Genomic DNA, 23,072 nt, shown 5'->3' with positions numbered 1-23,072 from the left:
CTGACGCCATGATGTATTCCAACAAATATCTCTCTTGTAGAGCCAAGTCAGAAACATGGCAGAACATGTGAACGAAAATTAATTAATCGATTATAATTAAATAAAGAATGCCAAGTGGTGGCTACCCGCCATCCATCTCAATTGTTGTGTTTTGTTCTGGCATATTCCTGGTCGCAATGTTTTGGGTCTTTTATAGTGTCTTCGGAAAAACATCAAGAAGAATTAAAATACGACAACAATTATGAGGAGTGATTCATTACGATCGTGTCCTCTGATCACCAGTTGGAAGGTAAAGGGAGAAATTTGGACACAACCAGTCCTCTTTGTTAAGACCTTATGCGTTTTACTTGTTTCAGGCATGTTCTTGGTCACATTGTTTGGGGTCCTTGCTGAAGACTCGGCGGGTCTCCCGGGTCGAAAGGAAAAATACGATAAAAAACGAAAGGAAATAGTTGCTGAAATCAACTTATTGGATATCGTCGGACCGTTAATCGGCCTACCATGAATCTTGAACTCCTGGGTAGCTAAAAAATCCTCTTACTTGCTTGAAATTGTCACGTCTTTCCTTACCATTGCGACGGGTTTGTTGTGGTTAGCATCGCGAGCTAGCCTAGCACGATATGAGGTTTTCCTACATACTTACCGAAATAACACGAGCACTTGCTCAGTAATTTAAAGGTTATATTTTACAATGTGCACGGGGTGTGCATGTAACCATGATAAGTAACTTTAGTACATGAAATATTTAGAGACGTACAGTATTTATTTCACGTCACTCAAACGCAGATAACTAAGCCTTCCGTGTTTACTGTACTCCCTCGTGCACCACATTCAAAAACTTTAGTGACAAGACAGTTTGACAGTGAAGCTACGTGCGCGTTCCTTGAAATAGTTAAATATTTACATGGACATTTTACGTTTAGTCTCATCATGAGTGCATGCACATTAATTGTGTTACTGTTTGTAACTTCCAGCATGCAATATAAAGAACAAGATCATTAATGTATCTATCTAGCCAGTATGTCGTCTTGAAAATTTGCAGTTTGGAATCATGTTGAGAATCTGTTCAATGTGTGACCACTGCCCATGCTTATTGCTTTCATATTTTTCTTTCTCCCCTAGAATCTTTTGGGCAGAACTATCCTGAGGTAAAACAAAAACACCAACGACAGCACTCTGAGAAAAAATGTATGCAGATGTAATCGTGGCTTAGCTCCTCTCATCTTGCATTTGTCAGGAGGCAGATGGAACGCTGGACTGCATCAGCATGGCCCTCACCTGCACCTTCAACCGCTGGGGGACCCTACTGGCGGTGGGCTGCAACGACGGACGTATTGTCATCTGGGACTTCCTGACACGCGGCATTGCCAAAATCATCAGTGCACACATACACCCCGTCTGCTCCTTATGGTGAGACACACAAAAACACACTAGTACCCATCTGTTACTGCAGCCCCTAAATTGTGCAAAATCACACATTTTGACCATTTCCGTGGATTTTGATGCAAGTTTGCGGTGGGGGGGGGGGGAAACTTGCTTCCAGTTGGAGTCGAGACGGCCACAAACTGGTTAGCGCGTCCACAGACAACATCGTGTCACAGTGGGATGTGCTGACGGGCGACTGCGACCAACGCTTCCGCTTCCCCTCGCCTATCCTCAAGCTACAGTGCCACCCCAGAGACATGTAGGTCTACCAGAAAATACATGCAAATCTATAGAACATTGTACTTTGTTTACCTTGTTGGTTCCTGGAGAACCAAGGATATTTTGAGGTGTTACTTGGTGCAAAACGTTTGAGTAAAATATTATCGCATCTTCCATAGGGACAAAGTGCTGGTGTGTCCCATGAAGTCGGCGCCAGTGCTGCTCACCCTGTCTGACTCCAAACACGTGGTCCTGCCTGTGGACGATGACTCGGACCTGAACGTGGTGGCGGCCTTTGACAGGCGGGGCGAGTACATCTACACCGGCAATGCCAAAGGAAAGGTCAGCCAGCGGAGACGGACGGACGTGTCCATGCGTTTCATTGGCTGGCATCGAATCAGATGATTGTTGATTTGAGAAACGCTTGCGTGGTGCAGATTCTGGTGTTGAACACAGACACTCAGGACCTGGTGGCGTCGTTCCGAGTCACCACTGGCACCAGCAACACCACCGCCATTAAGTCCATCGAATTTGCACGCAAGGGCAGGTGAGACGACAGTCACACGTGTTTTCTTTGGATTTGTCTTATTCAAATAAATAGTTTCACTTTCCCATAATAAATCAATATTAATGTATTTTAAAAAATCAAAATAAATATTATCAAAAAATGTATCTATCCTTATACAAATCTAGAAATATGCATGCAAGCACAAGAGGACAGCTCTTTTTTCATACATTTTTTAAAAATTCAGATAATGGATGGATGATACTTAAAACAAATCATTTCAATCAATCAATAACAAAAAATGATATATATATATAAAATGTGTAGATGCATGAAGTAAAAAGTAATGTATTATATATTAAAATATTTGTCTTTTACTTTAATTGAAGCACACGTTTGTGATTATGAAAATTTGAATTATCTCCTAATTTTCTTTTTTATTGAATATTGGGGGCAAAAAAGACAAAACCATAAAACAAATATAAATACAATAATTAAATGAGCTACATTCACCATTATGTTAAAAAGCATTTTATAAATATGTCAAATAAAGTAATTATAAATCAGAATTTTACATAATTAAAAAAAACTGAATACCTATAAATATATAATTTTACATATGCTTTATGTAAAAAAAAAAAAAGAATAATTGCTAAAAACCGGTAACATCTGTTCAGACATTAAATATCTTGTTTTTGTCATGTGTTCAGTTGAATATAAGTTTGCAAATCATTCCATTTTCATTTACATTTTACACAATGTCCCAAGTTTATTGGAATTGGGGTTGGAAATTAGGAACACGCACCTTTTTCAATCTCCTTTTCCGCTGGTCTGGCTTTGCAGTTGCTTCCTCATCAACACAGCGGACCGCATCATCCGGGTTTACGACGGCAGGGAGATTCTGACCTGCGGCCGTGACGGCGAGCCGGAACCCATGCAGAAGCTCCAAGACTTGGTCAACAGGTGGGCTCTGACCCCTCTGACCTTTGACCGTTTCCATGCCGGCGTTGCTCAGATGACACCAGGGCCACCTTTCACCATGTCTTACCGTCGGCTGCTGCGCTGATCCCAACATCCAGGACTCCGTGGAAACGCTGCTGCTTCTCCGGGGACGGCGAGTACATCGTTGCTGGCTCAGCCCGGCAACATGCCCTCTACATCTGGGAGAAGAGCATCGGCAACCTGGTGAAGATCCTGCACGGCACGCGAGGCGAACTGTTGCTGGACGTGGCCGTAAGGACCCGCTGGGTGTTGCGTTGCTGCACATTTTGACAGTCGTGTGACCGTACTTTGCTCCAATGTGCAGTGGCATCCCGTGCGCCCCATCATCGCCTCCATCTCAAGTGGAGTGGTGTCTATCTGGGCCCAAAACCAAGTGGTTAGTCGCAGGGCCTGCACATTCCCCCATTTGCCTGGGGAACATTCCGGAAATTCATCGTCCGATTGATTTAAAAAAAAATATCCTGAATATATGCCAAACTGCAGTTTTCCGCCCGCAGGAAAATTGGAGCGCTTTTGCTCCAGACTTCAAAGAGCTGGATGAAAACGTCGAGTATGAGGAGCGAGAATCTGAATTTGATATTGAGGATGAGGACAAGAGTGAACCCGAGCAGACAGGTACAACGCTTTTTGGACAACAAGACCTCTCAAATAGCCAGTAGAGGTGGCTGCCGTTAAATTTGACGTACCGGCAAGGCCCTGACCACGAGACGGCCTGTCACCATACGAGCGGCCGCTGTCTCTTATCACAGTTGTGCATGTTTCGCATGATTGAAAGACGTTTCTTGTCTAACGGACTGGTCTCGCCGGTTCTAACTGTGGCAGGTGCGGACGCAGCCGAGGACGAGGAGGTGGACGTCACAACGGTGGACCCCATCGTGGCTTTTTGCAGCAGGTGAGGAAGACACTGAGGTGGCTGCGCGGTCGAATGGTGTCAACGCCACGTGCTCGCGTTTGAACACCTTCAATGGCAACAAGAGTGGCAGAGGGCAGACCTGTGCCAAGGCCAAACTAAGTGAAACTCATTCATTCATTCATTCATTCATCTTCCTAACCGCTTGATCCTCACTAGGGTCGCGGGGGGTGCTGGAGCCTATCCCAGCTGTCTCCGGGCAGTAGGCAGGGGACACCCTGAATCGGTTGCCAGCCAATCGCAGGGCACACAGAGACGAACAACCATCCGCGCTCACACTCACACCTAGGGACAATTTAGAGTGTTCAATCAGCCTGCCACGCATGTTTTTGGAATGTGGGAGGAAACCGGAGCACCCGGAGAAAACCCACGCAGGCCCGGGGAGAACATGCAAACTCCACACAGGGAGGCCGGAGCTGGAATCGAACCCGGTACCTCTGCACTGTGAAGCCGACGTGCTAACCACTGGACTACCGGGCCGCCTACTAAGTGAAACTGAAGTTGTATATAACCATCATACATAGCTCCTTCATAGCTTCCTGTGTGCTTCCTGCAGCGATGAGGAGCTGGAGGATTACAAGGCTCTGTTGTACCTTCCCATCGCCCCCGAGGTGGAGGACCCTGAGGAGAACCCCTTCGGCCCTCCACCGGACTCCACGCCTCAGGCAGGGGCCGCCGAGGAAGTGCAGGCGGGCAGTGACAAGAAACAGCGGCCGCCGTCCTCCGACGGAGCCCCGGCCAAGAAGAAGGCACGCACTACCAACATCGAACTCCAGGGGGTGCCAGTTGATGGTAAGAAGGACTAACTGTAAATTACAGCACCATGTCATTTTGGTGTCATCTTTACCATAAATACTTTATTAAGTCTGTTATAGTGGACACCAAGATTTAAGAGGCAGCTGTTCTGTTGCTCACCAAAACAGCAGCATCTATCGGGGGCACATAAACACTCTTGCGCTGTTGTTTAGGGACACTATTCCTCACGCGGATGACTGGAATGGTTGCTCTTCACTTGCTAACCAAAACAGCAGTGCAGTTTCAAGTCAGCTGCTTTGGAATCCTCACATCAAAGGGGCGATTGTTTCTCTTCCAGAGGTGCATCCCCTGCTGGGCGTGAAGGGCGATGGCAAGTCGAAGAAGAAGGCAGCGGGCCGGCCCAAAGGCTCCAAAGGTAAAGACAAAGACTTCCCCTTCAGACCCAAGCCCTACAGGGGGGGCGAGCGGCCGTCCTTCGCCATGGACGTCCTGGGGAGCTCGGGCCCGGGAGGAGGCGGAGGAGGAGGAGGAGGAGGGATGAAGGGCAGGGCAGAGGGGGGCCTGGCCACAGGTAAGCGCACCATTGCCCCTGATGCTGACAGAGGGTGCTGTGCTGGTCCTGCTGGTCCCTCTGCTCAACTAAGCTGTGCTGATTGACAGCTCAGCCTGTCTCCCCTGTGCTGCTCCCTCCCCCCCCCCCCCGAGCGCAAACAATAACAACAACAGTCGGCCATTAGGTCTCCAAAGCAGCGCTTCTCAAACTGAGGTCCAAAGAATGCCACAACATCAAAACTCATCAATCATGTCATAGCGTTTCAAAAAGTGCACTAAATTGTTTAGGAAAGAAACGCCCGCAATGGTCAAAAAGTCATCGTACATTCAGAATTATGTATTTCTAAAAAAAAATTTGACGACGCTACTAATATGATCATAGAGGCTAACGTGTGCCCTCTATTGAGCATCACAAAAGTTGGCAGTATTACAGGAAAGTAGAGCTGTTTTTGTTTTTAAAAGCACTTGTTAAAATGTTGATCTCCTCACTTGTTCAGTTTTGACACAAGAATCATCATGTCTTGTCAAGCGCTTTGTTACAACTGTAGCAGTTGTGAAAGTGCTATATAAATAAAGGTTTTATAATATTACTTTGTCTTGGAAAAATATAAGATTATTCTAGGGATATTATAACTGTTTACCCCAAAACAATATCCTTGCCATCTCACTGATAATTTGTTCTATGAAAAATACTTCATTCCCCCAAAAAGATGGGAAAAAATATGAATTTATCATGACACTGTGACTTTTTTCCTCAGCAACAGACAATGTTTTAATTAATTTGTTATTCAGGACTTTGTCAAAAGTGTAGTTCCTCTCAGAAAAAAAGCAACTTCAATTTCAGAACTTCATTCTCAAAATATGTTTGTTTTTGTTAACTTTTCTTGAAAAAAAAATATTTTTTTTAATTCACGGGATACTCGTGGTCATTATGTTGCTGTTTCGACTTATGAGGGTTTTTGGGGGCGAATGTTCCCCCTGTGTGGGGTTCTTGGACCTCAAATGTTTGAGAACTCTGCCTGGTCCAAAGGCACAGTCTGAAACACTGGACACATCATTAGGAACACCTGCACAATCTCGGGATGCCAAACACGGCAGGAAAACGTGTCTGCCGGACTCGCTTGCTAACGTGATGAAACATTCCATCCAAAGTTCCGTTCCATTCCTCTAGGTGGCGATATAGCAAGCCACGAACACCATTCTTCATCTGCTGAATCCGGTGGGCGCCATTTGTCCCCCATGCAAGTGCAATGTAACCAAATCATATCCAAACTTTGAATGGTTAACGCGGTCATAAATGCGCTAATTGTTCATTTCAATGTGTTGTTGCTGGGCAATGCACAGCTGAGGCTATAAAAGGAAACGTTTGCTCACCCTGGCATGGGAGGGTGTGCCTAATGAATTGTCCAGTGAATTTATAATTACCCGTATCATCTAAATCACAGTTCGATATGCATCACGTGTTCAGGCTGTGGTTTGCCGACTTTCAACCCCACTCCTGAACTAATTGATGTCAATGATGAGTGGCTGCTCCAGTTCCCGCTTGGCCCTCCTTGCTCCCCGCACCCGCCTCGCCCCGCCTCGCTCCTTTGGCCTTGTTTGGTGTGCTGCTCACTTCCTGTCCTTTTTGTCTTCTTCACTAGACTAACTCCTGCTCCTTCCACATTAAGAGCCTTTGTACAGCTACAGTTTCCCCCCCCCCAACCCCCCAGAAATATACCCATACTCTGAAATAACATGCACAGTGGAGACAACTAGCATATTTTGTCAGGTTTTGAAAAAATCTCACATCATTAACTTCCACTGAAACAAATGACAAATATAAATTTTTATGCAGATCATTTGAAATCGGTTCTTCTTCTTGGAATAATGTTACCAAACAAGTTTTAATCTGCAACCCCCACCCCCAATTTCAAATGACATCAAATCACACAGAAGTACTAACGATGACAAAATTGATATATATTTACAGAAAATTGGGAAAATAAAGATTTTAAATACATTAGTTGTCACTTCAGCAGATGATTGTGCTCATTTACATACTCGGGCACAATTGGCGAAATTGTGCCAATTCTTATGTCTCGTTTCATGATTGTGCAGTTCTACAATGTCTTCCAGGTTAATTTTGATCCAATTCAAAATAAATGCCTGATCACTCGTAAACTTAAAAGCGACCCCAATTACTATTTTACTGTTATCCCGGACATTGGCGGGCTCTTGTGGCATCTTAGGGTGTAAGTGAGGGTACAAAAATGCTCCTGAAAGCTGCAAATCATTTTTCAGACAACAAAGGATACATTGGAAACAACAACAACCCAAGAATACTGTAGGTATATTTACAAATTTTGAAGTGCCAAAATGTGGGTGATTACTGTCATGTCCTTATGGCCGTTAATTTTTGAGACTGCTGCAGGGAAGCCTGACAAGTGCCGTGCTTCTCCTTCGCAGGGACGCTGGTGACGCAGACATACAAGCAGCACGACATAGGAGGAATGGACTGAAGCGACAAAATAAATAGAAGCACACAATTCCTCTGTCATGTGCAGACTGCGAAGAAAATGCGCTCTTTCCATGCCAGTCATAAACCAACACCCACACCTTGGTCGGGACCACCAACAGGAGAGATCACATCCTCTGTTCTTTTTGACTTGTATAGAATTGTGTCATCAGTGTGTGTGTGCGGGTGTGTGTGTGTGTGTGTGTGTGTGCGCGTGTGTGTGTGCGCGCGCGCGCTAGTTTTTATACATATTAAAACATTTTGGAATTAATGTCAAATTATCAGAAGCCGTGTTCAGTTTGTCATACTTGACTGGGAGCACAATGCCACAGTCTGATTGTATTAAGATAAGATAATGTTTATTTGTCCCACACTGGGGAAATTTGCAGTCTACAGCAGCAAAATCGGGGGGTATAAAGTGTTTCACTGCACAAAATAAATGTTTCAGAAAAGAAGTACTGACATTGAAATGAATGGAAAATGCCATTCAATTAATCCAATTGCAACATGTCATCTGATAAGGTAAATAACGCTGTGCAGTAGGCGTGTCTAGCCACCAGTTTCTAGGTTTGAAAAGTCCGTTTCAAAACCTCTGCGTCCTGCCATCAGTGTTATGAGCTGTTTTCTTTTTTGTTGTTGTTCTTCTCAGTCATCAAAGCAGGCAAAGTGACAGGATTAGAGCTGCGGCGAACGATCATTTTAATAATTGATTAAATCTGTCAATTTTTTCTGATAATTGGACAAAAACAACTTTAAATTTCCATCTCTTATTCAAAACCAGTACATTACTTCAAATTGACAATGCTGAAAATTCATAAACGTAATATGTCCGTTTGAAGAGGTGGTCTAACTTTCCACATATGAAAAGTCAGGAAACAAATACTTTGTGAAAAGATTTGCTTTTTATGATTGAGTGGACAATTATTTGAGTCAAATCCTACTAAACAAAGACTACCGCACAACATGTACACGGAAAATGTACTGTATGAAAGCCTTTTGAATAACCCCAGAGAAGTTATCCCAGAGAAGTCCTTGTTCTTCTCTTTCAAAATAAAACACTCATCCACGCGAGGGCGTATATTAGTCATCGATCATATGATCAACTGGACGTTTCCACTTCGTGAACTTTACAGAAAAAAAACACGGAAGCGCCGTCGTGCAAAATTGGCCAATCAGAATTGGGTGGGAACGCCTCGTTCTGGAGTAAGTGACGCCGATTGGCTGATCTATCTGTTTGTCAAAGTATCGCGGCAAGTGATCGAAGTTCACAACGGAAGCAGATTGCTTCAGAGTCAAATCGTTTACCAAAATTAAGTCAACGTCACCAAATATTTTTGATTCTATCGTATGCCTTCTTAAATCTACTAAAGTACAATTAACTGTAACACTGTAGACGTGTGTAGAATAAGTAATGTGTGTAATTGTCGTATATGTGCTCAAGCAACGCGTACGTCAACGTGACGTGGATGTGTACTTTGAAAACGTAGGTGGAAGTAGGTGTGCGCTAGGCACTGGCAGGAATCGGCAGTGGGGCAAAACTCGGTGTGTGAAAGCGCCGTTAACTGACTCGCAAATAGTTGGCGGACTTGCCAGCGGCCACTTCGCCACTCGCCAGCGCGTAAACTCGCCCGGCGCCGCCGAACGCGAGCGGGGGTCAGCCACGTTCGCCGTCATGGAGCTGGACAAGATGGACGAGAATGACTGGCGCTACCACGGCGAGGGCAACAAGAGCCTGGTGGTCTCCCACGTACAGGTGAGTCGGCTAGGCTAACGACGGTTTCCAGACCGCCGCTTGACACTTAGTTTCACCTTCAGCCGGCCTCAACTCACCGGGAAAATATCCCGGGGAATGTGTCTTGAAAGCATGATGATGGAGGTGTCACCCACCGGACCGGAGGAGAATTTGTACACAACGTCGTTGGGCTGTTTTGCTAGCTTGACGAAAATTCATTGAGAACACACGTAAAATCGTACAAACACCACAAAGAATCGACACGTCCGATATGTACATGCTGGCGCGAGTGGGGGGCCGGGGTTCGTGTGGGTTCTCATCACGGAGCATCCCGAAGGTGCTCTCGGGTCTGTTGGCAGCCGGCTGGACAGAGCAGACCAAAGCCGAGTCAAGTCTAGTCGGTTAGAAGTGCGTGTGCGCGGGGCGCTCGCGTACACGCGCCCGCCCATCCCCTCAAGGCGCTGGACCAGCCCGAGCATGTCTACGTTGAGCAACAAGTGATCGAACGGCGTCGTGTTCTCGCACGCTCTGGGACAGCACACCTGCTTTGGTTTTTGTTTGTTTGTTTTGGTCGACATGATAACTAGGCTCTGAGCTCGATGCTGCCCATTTGTCGCTTGGAATCATGTGAGCTGCTCTCAGGAAAATGTCACGAAAACGTCCTCTGATTTCGTCACCCCCCCTCTGTCTCAGTCACGCAGTCCCGGAGAACTGCTGAGACCACTTGTTTTTTTTTCCAGTGTCTTGTTGATTTTAAATGTCTTGTACATAGCCGCAGGTCAATTTGTGTGGACAAATAAAAAAAGTAAATTGAAGTCAAAAGTAAGAGCTGACATTTAACTATTTCTTGTTTGTTTATAACGTTAACAGGTATGATGCGTATTGTACTGTCAAACATTGTGCTTTCAGGCACATGTTTTCTTTTCAGTCTGTTCGTCACATGTTACACCTTTCAAGGTACCAGGAATGAAACTGAACAAGAAATTTAACAAAACAACATAGTCTAATATTTAACTCGGCGTGCCCAAAACTCATTTTTTGATTTAAAAGGTGCGAGTGAATCAAGGTATGGGATCATCTTTAATCGGTGAGATCTATATACCTTACTGACTTCATGAAATTGTGAATCAATGACTTGTTGATGAATGGCTTATTTGTTGCACCTCTACTAGAGCTGAAGAATTATAAGAATAGCTAAAGCCCCAATGCTTTTATTTTCATAATCAATTCAAGTATTACCTGAAATCTACACATTTTTAAATCGATATTGATTTTTGTTTTGTTTGTGTGTGTGTGTGTGTGTGTGTGTAGCTGTCCAAAGTTCTTCGCCTGCTTAAATATCCCGCAGAGGACTCTGAAAACCCACCGCAGGTAAAGCAAATGTTTCTTTTTGGCACCTTTTCCACTTTTTTCCTTTACATGACACATGAAGGGATATGCCTGACTGCGTGTGCCCTTTAATTCAAATTGTTTTGAAAGCACATCAAGTTCTCCGGATGCTTGTGTGTTGCGCGCACACACACACACACACTTACACAGGTGGGTTGGGGCGTGTTAAACTCATTTGCGTTGACTCGGCATGCAAATGTCTCTTAATCCCAGTAGGAAACGATGGAAGCCAAAATTGCTTTTAAGAGTCGAGCACCTTACAAGCGAGCGGAGGACGCTTGAAAACGTATCAGCGGGTCCTTCAAAAGTCGCCCTTCTGCACTGTCTTTTCGGGACTTTCAACCTTTTTTGTTTTAACCGGCAGCAATCATTTGCGTTTGTTATAAGAGGCCAAATGTGACTCATGCTAACATATCGCGAACAGGCTAATTTTCTGTGTTAAGATGTGAGCAATTCCTTCTGTTTGATCGCCAGCTAGCACGACAGGAACTGCGAAAAGCCAAGAGAATCACATTTGTGATGTTTCTGCGCCACCTCAGCTGAAGTCACGCACGCCCCCGTCTGGATATTTATGCTTATTGTTTGACGGGTTACAGTAGGCCAGTATGCCACCACGAATGTTTGGAACAGTGTTTCGCAACTTTGACGTGTTTTCGGTGTGTGTACACCACTCATGTCCAAAGTCCGGCCCGCGGGCCATTTTCGGCCCGCGGTCGAATTTCATCCGGCCCTCGGCTCCTGTCATAAAATCAGTGCCGTCTGGCCCGCAGGTTGGGCGCAATGGAACACGTGTTGCATTGACTGAGGTCTCGTAGACTGGCGAGTGATGTTTCATAGAGTACTGCTTCCCTCAAGTGGCTAAATGAGTAATAGCATTCACTAAATGAGTAATAGCATTTAGACACTAGAGGGCATCACTCACGAGTTAACGAGACATCACTCCGTGTTTATATTGACTGATATGTCATATTTCAAATTCCTGTTTCAAATGAACCAAAAGAAATTCTTAAGATTGTTGAAATAAAAATGGAAATGTGAAACAGACTGGCTTACTAAAATGTGCTGAACAATATTGTTGTTCAATGTAAAGAATGTCAGCCAAGGTCGGCCCCCCGACATTTTACCACATAAAATCTGGGCCCCTTGGCAAAAAGTTTGGACACCCCTGGTGTACACGACCCACGCGTGTGTTACGTGTGCCCACGTGTGCATTTCAGACGGCGGAGCAGGCCTTCAGGCAGATCCAGAACATTGTGGACTTCAGCTCCAACGTGATGAGCAGACTGCTTGGCGACAAGTTCATCCACAGCGGAGTGAGATGCCCGCACTCGCGCACACACACACCTCACCTCACACACACACATTCACGAGAAGGTACGGCGCAATTAGAGAGGAAATTGCCTTTTGTGCGGGTTACGCAACAATTCCACCGCGAGGTGACAAGATGCCACAAGATCATTTTTGCAGCCTGAAATTGACATTTGGGTCTTGGTTAGGATTAGGCTTGGGCAGGTTCGATCACATTCCAACTGTATTTATCGTACATACTCACAGCGAACCAAACTAACAAAGATATTTCTTTCTAACACTGAGGGGGGGGGGGGGGGGGGGAAGAAGGCATCCTAAAAATGTTGCGAATAGATGGCAGTAAATATGAAAGACAAGTGGGCAACATTGTCTTTTTCTTTATCAACAGTGCATGTTTGCAGCATTCCCCCCAAAAATGCCTCTGTGGCGTTGCGCTAACAAAAAAATTAATAAAAAGGTCATGGCAGGTCAAGAAGCCGCAGTGTTCCGATTATGGAGCCAGTCAGCTGACGTCCATTGAGGATGAAACGCAATTTTGTTTCTTCTTCTACCCGCTGCAAAAGCGTCTGAATGTCACAGATGAAAGATGTGCGCGGCCGGTTGGCCCCCCCAGGCGTCACCGTAAGCGCGTCATTTCACAAGCCTTGAAACAATGTTGCGAAAGTTGCGATGAATGCAGCCTTTGTTTCCTAAGCCGCCTGCTCCACATATTCGCGAATCGGAAATTCCGATCGAAATTCCCCAAATGTCCGATCACTACTATTGGGGGAGGGGGTGGGGTGATGATGATAAATAATGTAACGGTTTTGCCTCAAGAAATACGACTGGGTCTTGCTAACGGGAGTACGGCAAGTCATATCATTAGGGACACTTGCGACCTCCTCAAGAGCGCCAAAGCCGAAACAATTTAGATCAAATAAAATGCAAATTGATTTGATGGAAAAAGACATCATTTTAAACAAATTGATCAATAAACACTCGATTCTTAAAAAAAAGGAAAAGTATACAAAATACATAAAATGTACACATATACATGTAAGACCCCCCCCCCCAAAAAAAATAAGAGGAAACAAAAATTATGCAATTCTTAAAAAAATGAATGAATGAATGTCAGATGAAGATTTGAAAACTATTTTAAAATTAGACAAATACACAATTTTAAAAAATACAACATTTGAAAATAAATTGCATTCATTCATTTTCCGAACCGCTCAGAAGGGTCGCGGGGGGGTGCTGCACCATGCAGTCGACGCGCTAACCACTGGACCACCGAGCCGCTCATAAAATATTTAATTCATTCATTCATTCATCTTCCATACCGCTTGATCCTCACTAGGGTCGCGGGGGGTGCTGGAGCCTATCCCAGCTGTCTTCGGGCAGTAGGCGGGGGACACCCTGAATCGGTTGCCAGCCAATCGCAGGGCACACGGAGACGGAACAACCATTCGCACTCACACTCACACCTAGGGACAATTTAGAGTGTTCAATCAGCCTGCCATGCATATTTTTGGAATGTGGGAGGAAACCGGAGCACCCGGAGAAAACCCACGCAGGCCCGGGGAGAACATGCAAACTCCACACAGGGAGGCCGGAGCTGGAATCGAACCCGGTACCTCTGCACTGTGAAGCCGACGTGCTAACCACTGGACCACCGAGCCGCTCATAAAATATTTCAAAATGCACAAAATATTAGAGAAGTTCTAAAAACAGTGGCAAAAATAGAAATATTTACAAAAAAAATCACAAATACTATTTGAAAATAATACACAATAGCATGACGACAAAAGTAACCCACATTTTGGAGGGAAAATGATCATATACTCGGGGTCGCGCCAGAAAGCAGATTCCGATTTTGTACTTATTTTTCTTTTGTTTTTCTTCTCCTTCCAGGAAGTGGTTAAGCTGCCGTTGGAGTTTGTGCGTCAGCTGTCCATCAAAGTTCAACCTCAGCGACCCGGTAAGAGACCAGCGCACGCACCATCGATGAGCAGCAAGACGAGCAACACGCACGCCTGTTTTACCCACGTGTGTGTGTATGTGTGCGTTAGCGTGGCGCTGCGACAAAGTGATGGACATCTACAGCAGCTGTGCTCTGTGCCTGCCCAACTTGACCGCGCCGAGCCTCCTGCAGCACTCGCACACGCCGCCGCTCTGCGTGGAGATCAAGGTAACACACACACACACATACACACACTTAAACTTAGACAAATATTAGATATAGTAAAAAATACATCATTGTTTTGCTTTCTAATAAGCCCATGAGACTGTTTTCTATAGTTTCAGTTTTGTTGGAACAAAATTATTTCAGAAATCAATAGGTGGCGGTAGTGAGTAAAAAGTGGGTGTATTGAAGTGAAATGAAAATACACACAAAAAATCATTTTTGGTGTATTTGTGAGGACCTCCTATATAAAGCCTCTAGAGGCCTTTAGAATGAAAAACTTGTGAGGACTGGCCTAAATGTCCTCACTTGTCAAAAATGTCCTCACTACTTTGGTCTTATAATCACAGTGGTCCTCACAAGAATAGTCATACAAACACACACACACACACACACACACACACACGCTCTCTAAATGACATTCCGCATATTCTAAGAACACATTTCCAAAATCCAGAGCACGTCTAATCCGTTGCGCAGCTCCCTTCTGGTTTCTAGCGTCAAAGTTTGCTTGAGCGAATCATTGCTTTGAACTTTTTCTTCGCCAATGTACTCGTCAGATCGTCTTTGTCATCCAAATCTCAATTTCATTTTAACGTCTTGTCACCAGTCTTGAATGTTTTCATGCACTTTGTGTGCTCCGGGACTCAGCAATGCACGTCATCGCTAGTTGAGCCCAACATGATGTGCTCAAAAGCGCCTTTTCCAAATGCCAGGCGAACTAATACATTGCTCCACAAGGTGGCGCTTCCGTTTCGTACGTGGAAAAATGGCAAGTTTTAGACTCGGAATGGCTCATGTCAAATCAGAGTCGAATCATACGAGTGGGCCTCAGAAAGAGGAAGTGATGTTTTTGAAAAACGAAAAATATGGATATAATTTTTTTTTAGAGCACACACATTAGTATTTTTTTATGAAGTCCTTTTCTTGGTGCTTACGTGTTCACTCATCCAGGTTGAAGTTTTTGTTACAATCCTGTATAAAAAAAAACACTAATGTGCCTTAATTTTTTTTCTTATATTCTGAAAAATTTAAAAATGCTAGAAGCAATTATGCAAACATATGCAGCTAATATAAATCAAAAGCATTCCAAAGTTTTCCCTGCAGTCGTGTCATGGAATTCACCTCCTGCCTCCGTTTTTGTCATGAAATTGCGCAATCACATTACATCCAACATTGCCCGCGGCAGGCAGATTTTATTTTGTGTTGTGTCAAAATAAGACATTTGCAAACAACTGCTTTTACTTTGGCAAACAATTAGCGAACCAATAACTGAATTCTTTTCAAAGGGGTTGATGAGTACATCATGAATCCCTCTTGTGTGATATTGCACTTTTTTTTTAAGCACTAAGCAATACCAAATAAATAACACTATTCATTTAATTAATAGAATTTGGATGGTGGGGGGTGTTTTTAGTGCAAAATAAAATCGAATTCTATTCACTGATGGAATAACCAAGAGAATAATGGATTCTCAAAACGTTTGTCGATCCTGTGTGCCTTTTAGCCCAAGTGCGGCTTCCTGCCATCGGCCAAGCACATCAGCAGAGACATCAAGAGCAAAGTGTGTCGCTTCTGTATGCACCAACACTACAAGGTAAAGCCCAAAAACGAAACGACACGACCCAAACGCAACGCAGCGCGGCGCCGCCAACGTTTGCCTTTGTCAACTCGGGCAGGTGTCCAGCGGGCGCTGGAAGAGACGCAGCCTGTACTGTCCCCTCGACTTGTTCTCAGGGTGAGTCGACATGCCGACTGTGAGCGAGCGAGCGAGTTTGCCTGCGCCCCGTGACGTCTCGGCTTGTTCCCGCAGGAGCCGAGCGAGGATGCACTTTGCTGTCCGGCAGCTCATTGAAGAACCTCAGAACAACTTCAAAATCTTTAAGGTGCACTTTTAATGTTCAGTCAAATGGTGGCCGGGGGGGGGAGAATAAAACGAACGAATCCACGCAGAAATTTTTTAATACATTTTACCATCTGTTTTGATTTCACAATAAGACTTATACGCTTTTCAGGAAATAAAAATATATAGATGCAAAATGTTTATTTTATAATTATATACTGTAGTCATATTAATTTTGGGCGGCCCGGTATCCAGTGGTTAGCACGTTGGCTTCACAGTGCAGAGGTACCGGGTTCGATTCCAGCTCCGGCCTCCCTGTGTGGAGTTTGCATGTTCTCCCCGGGCCTGCGTGGGTTTTCTCCGGGTGCTCCGGTTTCCTCCCACATTCCAAAAAACATGCGTGGCAGGCTGATTGAACACTCTAAATTGCCCCGAGGTGTGAGTGTGAGTGCGGATGGTTGTTCGTTTCTGTGTGCCCTGCGATTGGCTGGCAACCGATTCAGGGTGTCCCCCGCCTACTGCCTGGAGACAGCTGGGATGGGCTCCAGCACCCCCCATGACCCTAGTGAGGATCAAGCGGTTAGGAAGATGAATGAATGAATGAATATTAATTTTTTTTTTTTATGCATTGAACTTTTTCAAATTTGATTTCATTTTTACCAAACCATTTAGTATTGTTTGATTTATTTTCTTATGTTATCATGTTTTCCTAGTTATGAATGAACCTTTAATTAAATTATTTACAATTAATTATTTTTACTATAATAATAAAATTATTATATATTATTACAATTAATCGTGTTTATTTTTAAAGTCGTTCCATGGAAATAAATTGCTATGATTGAATTGGTTTATTATATTATAAACTGCAGCCCCCTGCGTAAATGGATTGATGACATCAAAGGCCGTCAATGCCACTGAATGAGTTCAAATAAATCGTTTTTCAAAGAATTCGCCCCATTCCTGACTGATTCGTTTTTATTCAAAAGGGGACCTGGAAAAAGAAGCGACTGGATGCTAACGTGTGTGATGTCATGGTGTTTTGTTTTTTTGGGGGGGGGGGGCTTCAGGGGGGTCAGTGTATATACAGCAGCAAGGAGGGCGGCCACGGTGGCAGCGGCGGCGAAGACGCGTCGGATCTCAACTCTCTGCTCTACCACCTCCGACCTTACTTCCTGTACGCCAACAACCGCATCCACGCTCACGTGAGCGGCAAGGCTGTCCTCAGCGACTTCATCCAGGTAAGCGCTCTCCACCATCAATTGAAAAAGATGATCGGTGGGGGAGATGTAGAGCTGAAGTTCCGGCACGCAGGTGCTGGTCAACGCCCTCTTGAACAGCGGCGGCGGCGGGAGTGGCGGGGTCATGACGGACCGACGGGAAGAGGGTCGGACTTTCTGCGAGGCCAGCCTCTTCAACAAGGAGAGAAATCGACACGGTCAGACCAGACTCCGCCTTCTGTCTCTGCTCCTTGATCTGCCTTTCATGATAAAAATGACACTGGCTAAATGCTGGCGCTGTAGCTTGTCTTCATATGTCACGATGAAAATGACACTGACTAAACGCTGAGGATGCATGTCGCATCTCTTCATTTGTCCTCACGACACTGACTAATTGCTTGCAGTCTTTCTTGTTGCGATGCTATAATGTTGACAACATCTAGCATCTCGTTATTCCGGCGACAATGCAAATGACTAATCGCTGGACACGTTGCCTCTCCATTTCATGATGAGCACACCGAATAAATATTGATGATGTGACGCTGTCCATACACTGTAGGTTGAATCTCTAAATCTGTCATTAAGTTGAAAAAGGGGACTGACTAAATACTGGTCATCATGGCAAAGATTATGATACGCGTCTTGATACAGTATCAATATAAACAGCATCATAATAATGACATTGACTAAACACCAGTTGTGGCACGTTTCTATCTCACTGATTACTAGCTGGTGACACCGTCTAATTTCTGATGTAACATCTCATCAAATCATGCCGGTATTGTCTAAATGCTGACACACCATCGACCGAACAGTCAGTTGACCTTAAAAAAAAAAAAACATGCAAACGATGTTCCTCCACATGTCACTGCCTAATAGTGTTGCGGTGCTTTGACGGCGCCCGACTAAATGTTGGTAACAATGTCGCCTTGGATGTCGTATGCGCAGGCTCTCAGGGTTTGCCCAATGACAGTGTCCTCTCCCGCATCCTGAACACGCAAATGTTGGACAACTTGAACATCGAAGGCCTTTATCCGCTCTATCGGCGAGTGGAGCAACACCTGCGTGACTTCCCCAAGGAGAGGTAACGTCGGCATGGCTGACATCACTTCCTCAATAGAGTCTTTTAGTATTTTATGTGCGCCAAAAAAAAGAAAGCTGTCAGTGTATGTCGCACCGTTTGACATCACTTCCTGTGTCCTTATGTGACATCACTTCCGCCCCCCCCCCCCCACACACACACACACACACAACCAGAAATGCCCTGCAGGTGGACGGCCCGTACAACGAAGCGTTCCTGGATCATCTGCAGAAGTGTCCCGCGGAGGACGACGGCTCGCTGGACTTCGCCGTGTCCAAGGTGAGACGGACCGTTACCGCGGCGATGCCCTGGCTTGCCCTAGCCCACTTCCTGTTAGTGAGCGTGCCGTGTTGCGTTCAGGTGCATCAGTACCGCGTCGCCATGACGGCCAAGGACTGCTCCATCATGGTTGCCCTGGTGCCCAGCGCTGATGACGAACATGACGAAGACCAGGATATGTGAGTGGTTACATTTAGAGCGCTCTCTCAATGTGCTTCTCTAACGCTCTCATGCGTTTTACTGAAAATGACCTACAAACTGTTGAAATGCTATCAGACACGGCGCTGTCCTGTTTCAGTCAATCCTAAATCTCGCACATTCATTTTGCCCACATGTACTACTAAAACACTCTTGCAACACTACTGAAACACTGTCATATTTATATACACACACACATCCTACTGGAACTCTAAAATCACTAAAACTCAAAATCTCTTCTCGGAATGAAATACTCACACTACTATTTCATACACACGGCTGAAATACTCTCACACATTCACACACTACTCTCAACTGGAAATCTCCAAAACAAAAACATCTCTCATGTGAAATGCTCACAACTGAGCTTATTTTTTTTTCCTCTCATGCACTACCAAAACACTTCTCAACTACTGAAATACTCTCATACATATCACTGAGCTTTTAATTTTTCGCTCACATACACTACTGAAACCATCTCCAACACTTCTGAAACACTGTCATATTTATATACACACACACACATCCTACTGGAACTCTAAAATCACTAAAACTCAAAATCTCTTCTCGGAATGAAATACTCGCACTACAATTTTGTTTCACTGTCATACACACGGCTGAAATACTCTCACACATTTACACACTACTCTCAACTGGAAATCTCCAAAACAAAAACATCTCTCATATGAAATGCTCACAACTGATCTTATTTTTTTTCCTCTCATGCACTACCAAAACACTTCTCAACTACTGAAATACTCTCATACATATCACTGAGCTTTTAATTTTTCGCTCACATACACTACTGAAACCATCTCCAACACTTCTGAAACACTGTCATATTTATATACACACACACACATCCTACTGGAACTCTAAAATCACTAAAACTCAAAATCTCTTCTCGGAATGAAATACTCACACTACAATTTCATACACACGGCTGAAATACTCTCACACATTCACACACTACTCTCAACTGGAAATCTCCAAAACAAAAACATATCTCATGTGAAATGCTCACAACTGAGCTTATTTTTTTTTCCTCTCATGCACTACCAAAACACTTCTCAACTACTGAAATGCTCTCATACACATCACTGAGCTTTTTATTTTTTGCTCACATACACTACTGAAACCATCTCCAACACTTCTGAAACACTGTCATATTTATATACACACACACACACATCCTACTGGAACTCTAAAATCACTAAAACTCTAAATCTCTTCTCGGAATGAAATACTCACACTACAATTTCATACACACAGCTGAAATACTCTCACACTTCACACACTACTCTCAACTGGAAATCTCCAAAACAAAAACATCTCTCATGTGAAATGCTCACAACTGAGCTTATTTTTTTTCCTCTCATGCACTACCAAAACACTTCTCAACTACTGAAATACTCTCATACATATCACTGAGCTTTTAATTTTTTGCTCACATACACTACTGAAACCATCTCCAACACTACTGAAACACTGTCATATTTAATATACACACACACATCCTACTGGAACTCTAAAATCACTAAAACTCAAAATCTCTTCTCGGAATGAAATACTCGCACTACAATTTTGTTTCACTCTCATACACACGGCTGAAATACTCTCACACATTTACACACTACTCTCAACTGGAAATCTCCAAGACAAAAACATCTCTCATATGAAATGCTCACAACTGATCTTATTTTTTTTCCTCTCATGCACTACCAAAACACTTCTCAACTACTGAAATGCTCTCATACATATCACTGAGCTTTTAATTTTTCGCTCACATACTACTACTACTGAAACCATACTCCAACACTACTGAAATGCATTCATACAAGCCACACTGCTAAAATGCTCCCACACATTTTTTCTTCTCCACTCACACTCACTACTGAAATGATTTTGCACACGCCACTAAAATCCTTTTGCCCTACTGAAACTCTCACCAGCTACCGAAACACTGTCACTCTGCTTACCTACTCAAAAATCCATTTTCAATCATGCCTCCACCTTAGCGTTCAACTTTCCTTGGGACTTGTGTGCAGGTTGTGCCCTCAGCGTCGCCTGCGAGACTTCCTGTCGTCCCGGCCGCCCACCTTCTCCTACTCGGTGTCCATCTTGGACCTGGACCCCAAGCCGCTGGACAGCATCCCCCTGCAGTTGAGCCTGGACCACAAGATCGTGTCGTGCTACACCAGGACGCTGGACGCTGCCGTCGACCGAGACGACCGCACGCTGCTCTTCAGGCCCGTCTGAGCCGGGAACCCGCTTCCTGCTCTGCCCTGCCTTAACTTCCTGTTTGATTGACTTTGGTGGTGGTGGTGGGGATGGGGGTTGAGGAGAGACAGCTTTGTCTCCCTGAATGGAGGCCTGATGAGGTGTCTCCATGGCAACGCTGCTTACCTGGATAGTGCCAAGAGAGCCTTAGAAGGCCGGTCATGATGATGTCATTTTCTGAATGTATGGCCGGGACCTTTGCCAAACCACTGAGGACCTGCAACGCATTTTTACTTGGACTAATGTGACTGTGTGTGTGTGTGTGTGTGTGTGTTTGTGTGAGCGTGTGTGAGCCCCTTTCACAGAGATTCTTCAAAGTTGCGGCGTTCGAAAATACTGTGGTTCTCAAGAGATTCTCTAACAAACTTTCACACACGAGGTGCGCATCAGAGCCAGAACGTTGCGGCTCCTGAGGTTTACACAGATTTAATATTCGGGCTTTCGCAAATGAAATGGAATTGTCATCGCAAGCCCGCTTCATAAAAAAACATTTTGTTTTAAAGCCTTCGCGTAGAAAAAAAATCATGGGTTTGTTTCACAGCAGAGGAGTTGGATTAAAAAAAAAAGGCCTTTGAAATTGGCTTAATGCAAACATGTTTACCGATTGCGCGTTTTACATGATGAAATCCACTTTTTGTTTCTGCAGTGTAAGATTCAACGCGCCTACTCTAAAACACACTGACGGGTGAATGCGGGTGGTGGGGGGGGGCATCTTTGTATTCACTTAACTTGAAAATGAACATCGGTTGCACTTGATTAAAACGTAACATATTGTGTATATAATGTCTTAACGACCACATTTTAATCATGTGTGCCTAATGTCCATTAAACCAAATGAAGTGAATTCTTTCAGGACAACCGGTGCGCACTTGTATCCAGCCATGTTTCGGGCACTCCCGTTTTCAACAGATGTGATGTTGGCACTGATAGCACCTCCGAATGTGGAAAATGAGCATGTTGAACGCAATGCTTGCACAACAAGTGGGCAAGTTACGGGGGGCAGCACGGCGTTAAAAAGCTTCACAACCTCAGATATCCCTCGACTTGCGGGCGACGTGATGCCCATGTTACGGCACCGCTACAAAGTCAAAAAGGTGTCAAAAGTGAAATGGGGGGGGAAGTAATGTGCTGACTTTTCCAGGTGTTGTGAAAGGTGCTTACTGTGATGTTACTTCCTGTGAGTGCCCATTCTGCTTATTGGCTGGAGATTATTGCCGTGTGTGTGTGTGTGTGTGTGTGTCCAATATGAATTGCTCCGAATGATAGGCGGGGGGTGCCTTCTGCAGTATGGATGGATGAATGAATCAGAAAAAAAAGACCCCAAATAAAGTATCAATCTTTTTTTTTTTAAGAAAGCTAAAAGTGATGTAAGGACCTCGGAGGACTTTTTAAGATGGTTACAGTATGTGTTTAAGTGTGTATGTGTAAATGGTTTGGGGCACAAAACTTTGCAAATACAACGGCTGTTTGTCTGCCATTTTGTATGTAAATTATTTATTTTTGTAGATTTTGACCAATGAGCTCTGCTGTCACACAATTTATACTGGAGCAAAATAATAATAATTAAAAAAAACACTTTGAAACACACAACGGTCTTCGGAAGAGATTTTCTCCTGACTTCCTTATCTTTGTTTTCCTCCATCTTGTCCTCATTCTCAACCACTTTCGGTCCTCTTGTTCTCCCCCATCCTCTCCGTGCTGCCTTTTCCCCTCCC

At 44.4% G+C, this 23,072-nt stretch overlaps 2 protein-coding genes across 7 annotated transcripts; both read left to right on the top strand.

The window, feature by feature from the left end:
• Nucleotides 1-176: 176 nt before the first annotated feature.
• Nucleotides 177-8,144, top strand: rbbp5 (retinoblastoma binding protein 5). Of its 5 annotated transcripts, none has more exons than XM_052076308.1 (16): nt 177-289; nt 357-520; nt 1,123-1,148; nt 1,238-1,410; nt 1,544-1,684; nt 1,824-1,986; nt 2,082-2,191; nt 2,993-3,112; nt 3,229-3,382; nt 3,456-3,527; nt 3,649-3,766; nt 3,974-4,043; nt 4,618-4,853; nt 5,155-5,388; nt 7,653-7,695; nt 7,818-8,144. In XM_052076308.1, the coding sequence occupies exons 2-16, from the start codon at nt 502-504 to the stop codon at nt 7,885-7,887; spliced, it is 1,749 nt and encodes a 582-aa protein (XP_051932268.1). In that variant the 5' UTR covers nt 177-289; nt 357-501; the 3' UTR covers nt 7,888-8,144. The 5 variants fall into 5 exon arrangements, with proteins under 5 accessions (XP_051932268.1, XP_051932271.1, XP_051932270.1 ...); XM_052076311.1 differs by having other exon boundaries at nt 178-289; nt 7,653-7,699; XM_052076310.1 differs by lacking the exon at nt 7,653-7,695 and having other exon boundaries at nt 178-289.
• A 1,249-nt stretch (nt 8,145-9,393) lies between these two features.
• On the top strand, nt 9,394-22,947 carry ippk (inositol 1,3,4,5,6-pentakisphosphate 2-kinase). Of its 2 annotated transcripts, none has more exons than XM_052076313.1 (14): nt 9,394-9,619; nt 10,910-10,969; nt 12,205-12,300; nt 14,186-14,252; nt 14,344-14,462; nt 15,964-16,053; nt 16,136-16,194; nt 16,270-16,342; nt 17,370-17,540; nt 17,614-17,737; nt 18,468-18,603; nt 18,777-18,879; nt 18,961-19,058; nt 21,126-22,947. In XM_052076313.1, the coding sequence occupies exons 1-14, from the start codon at nt 9,539-9,541 to the stop codon at nt 21,334-21,336; spliced, it is 1,488 nt and encodes a 495-aa protein (XP_051932273.1). In that variant the 5' UTR covers nt 9,394-9,538; the 3' UTR covers nt 21,337-22,947. The 2 variants fall into 2 exon arrangements, with proteins under 2 accessions (XP_051932273.1, XP_051932274.1); XM_052076314.1 differs by lacking the exon at nt 9,394-9,619 and adding an exon at nt 9,674-10,225.
• Nucleotides 22,948-23,072: the final 125 nt, after the last annotated feature.

This window comes from Hippocampus zosterae, chromosome 9, assembly GCF_025434085.1.
Source record: "Hippocampus zosterae strain Florida chromosome 9, ASM2543408v3, whole genome shotgun sequence".
Classification (NCBI taxonomy): Eukaryota; Metazoa; Chordata; class Actinopteri; order Syngnathiformes; family Syngnathidae; genus Hippocampus; species Hippocampus zosterae.
Note: the sequence above shows the minus strand (reverse complement) of the source record. Positions and strands in the feature narration are given on the sequence as shown.

Coding starts and splice junctions, on each gene's coding strand:
- rbbp5 (XM_052076308.1), top strand. Junction 1,987..2,081: donor CCGGCAATGCCAAAGGAAAG/GTCAGCCAGCGG, acceptor TGCGTGGTGCAG/ATTCTGGTGTTGAACACAGA. Junction 3,383..3,455: donor AACTGTTGCTGGACGTGGCC/GTAAGGACCCGC, acceptor TCCAATGTGCAG/TGGCATCCCGTGCGCCCCAT.
- ippk (XM_052076313.1), top strand. CDS start 9,539: ATGGAGCTGGACAAGATGGACGAGAATGACTGGCGCTACCACGGCGAG. Junction 10,970..12,204: donor ACTCTGAAAACCCACCGCAG/GTAAAGCAAATG, acceptor TGTGCATTTCAG/ACGGCGGAGCAGGCCTTCAG. Junction 16,343..17,369: donor ACAACTTCAAAATCTTTAAG/GTGCACTTTTAA, acceptor GGGGGGCTTCAG/GGGGGTCAGTGTATATACAG.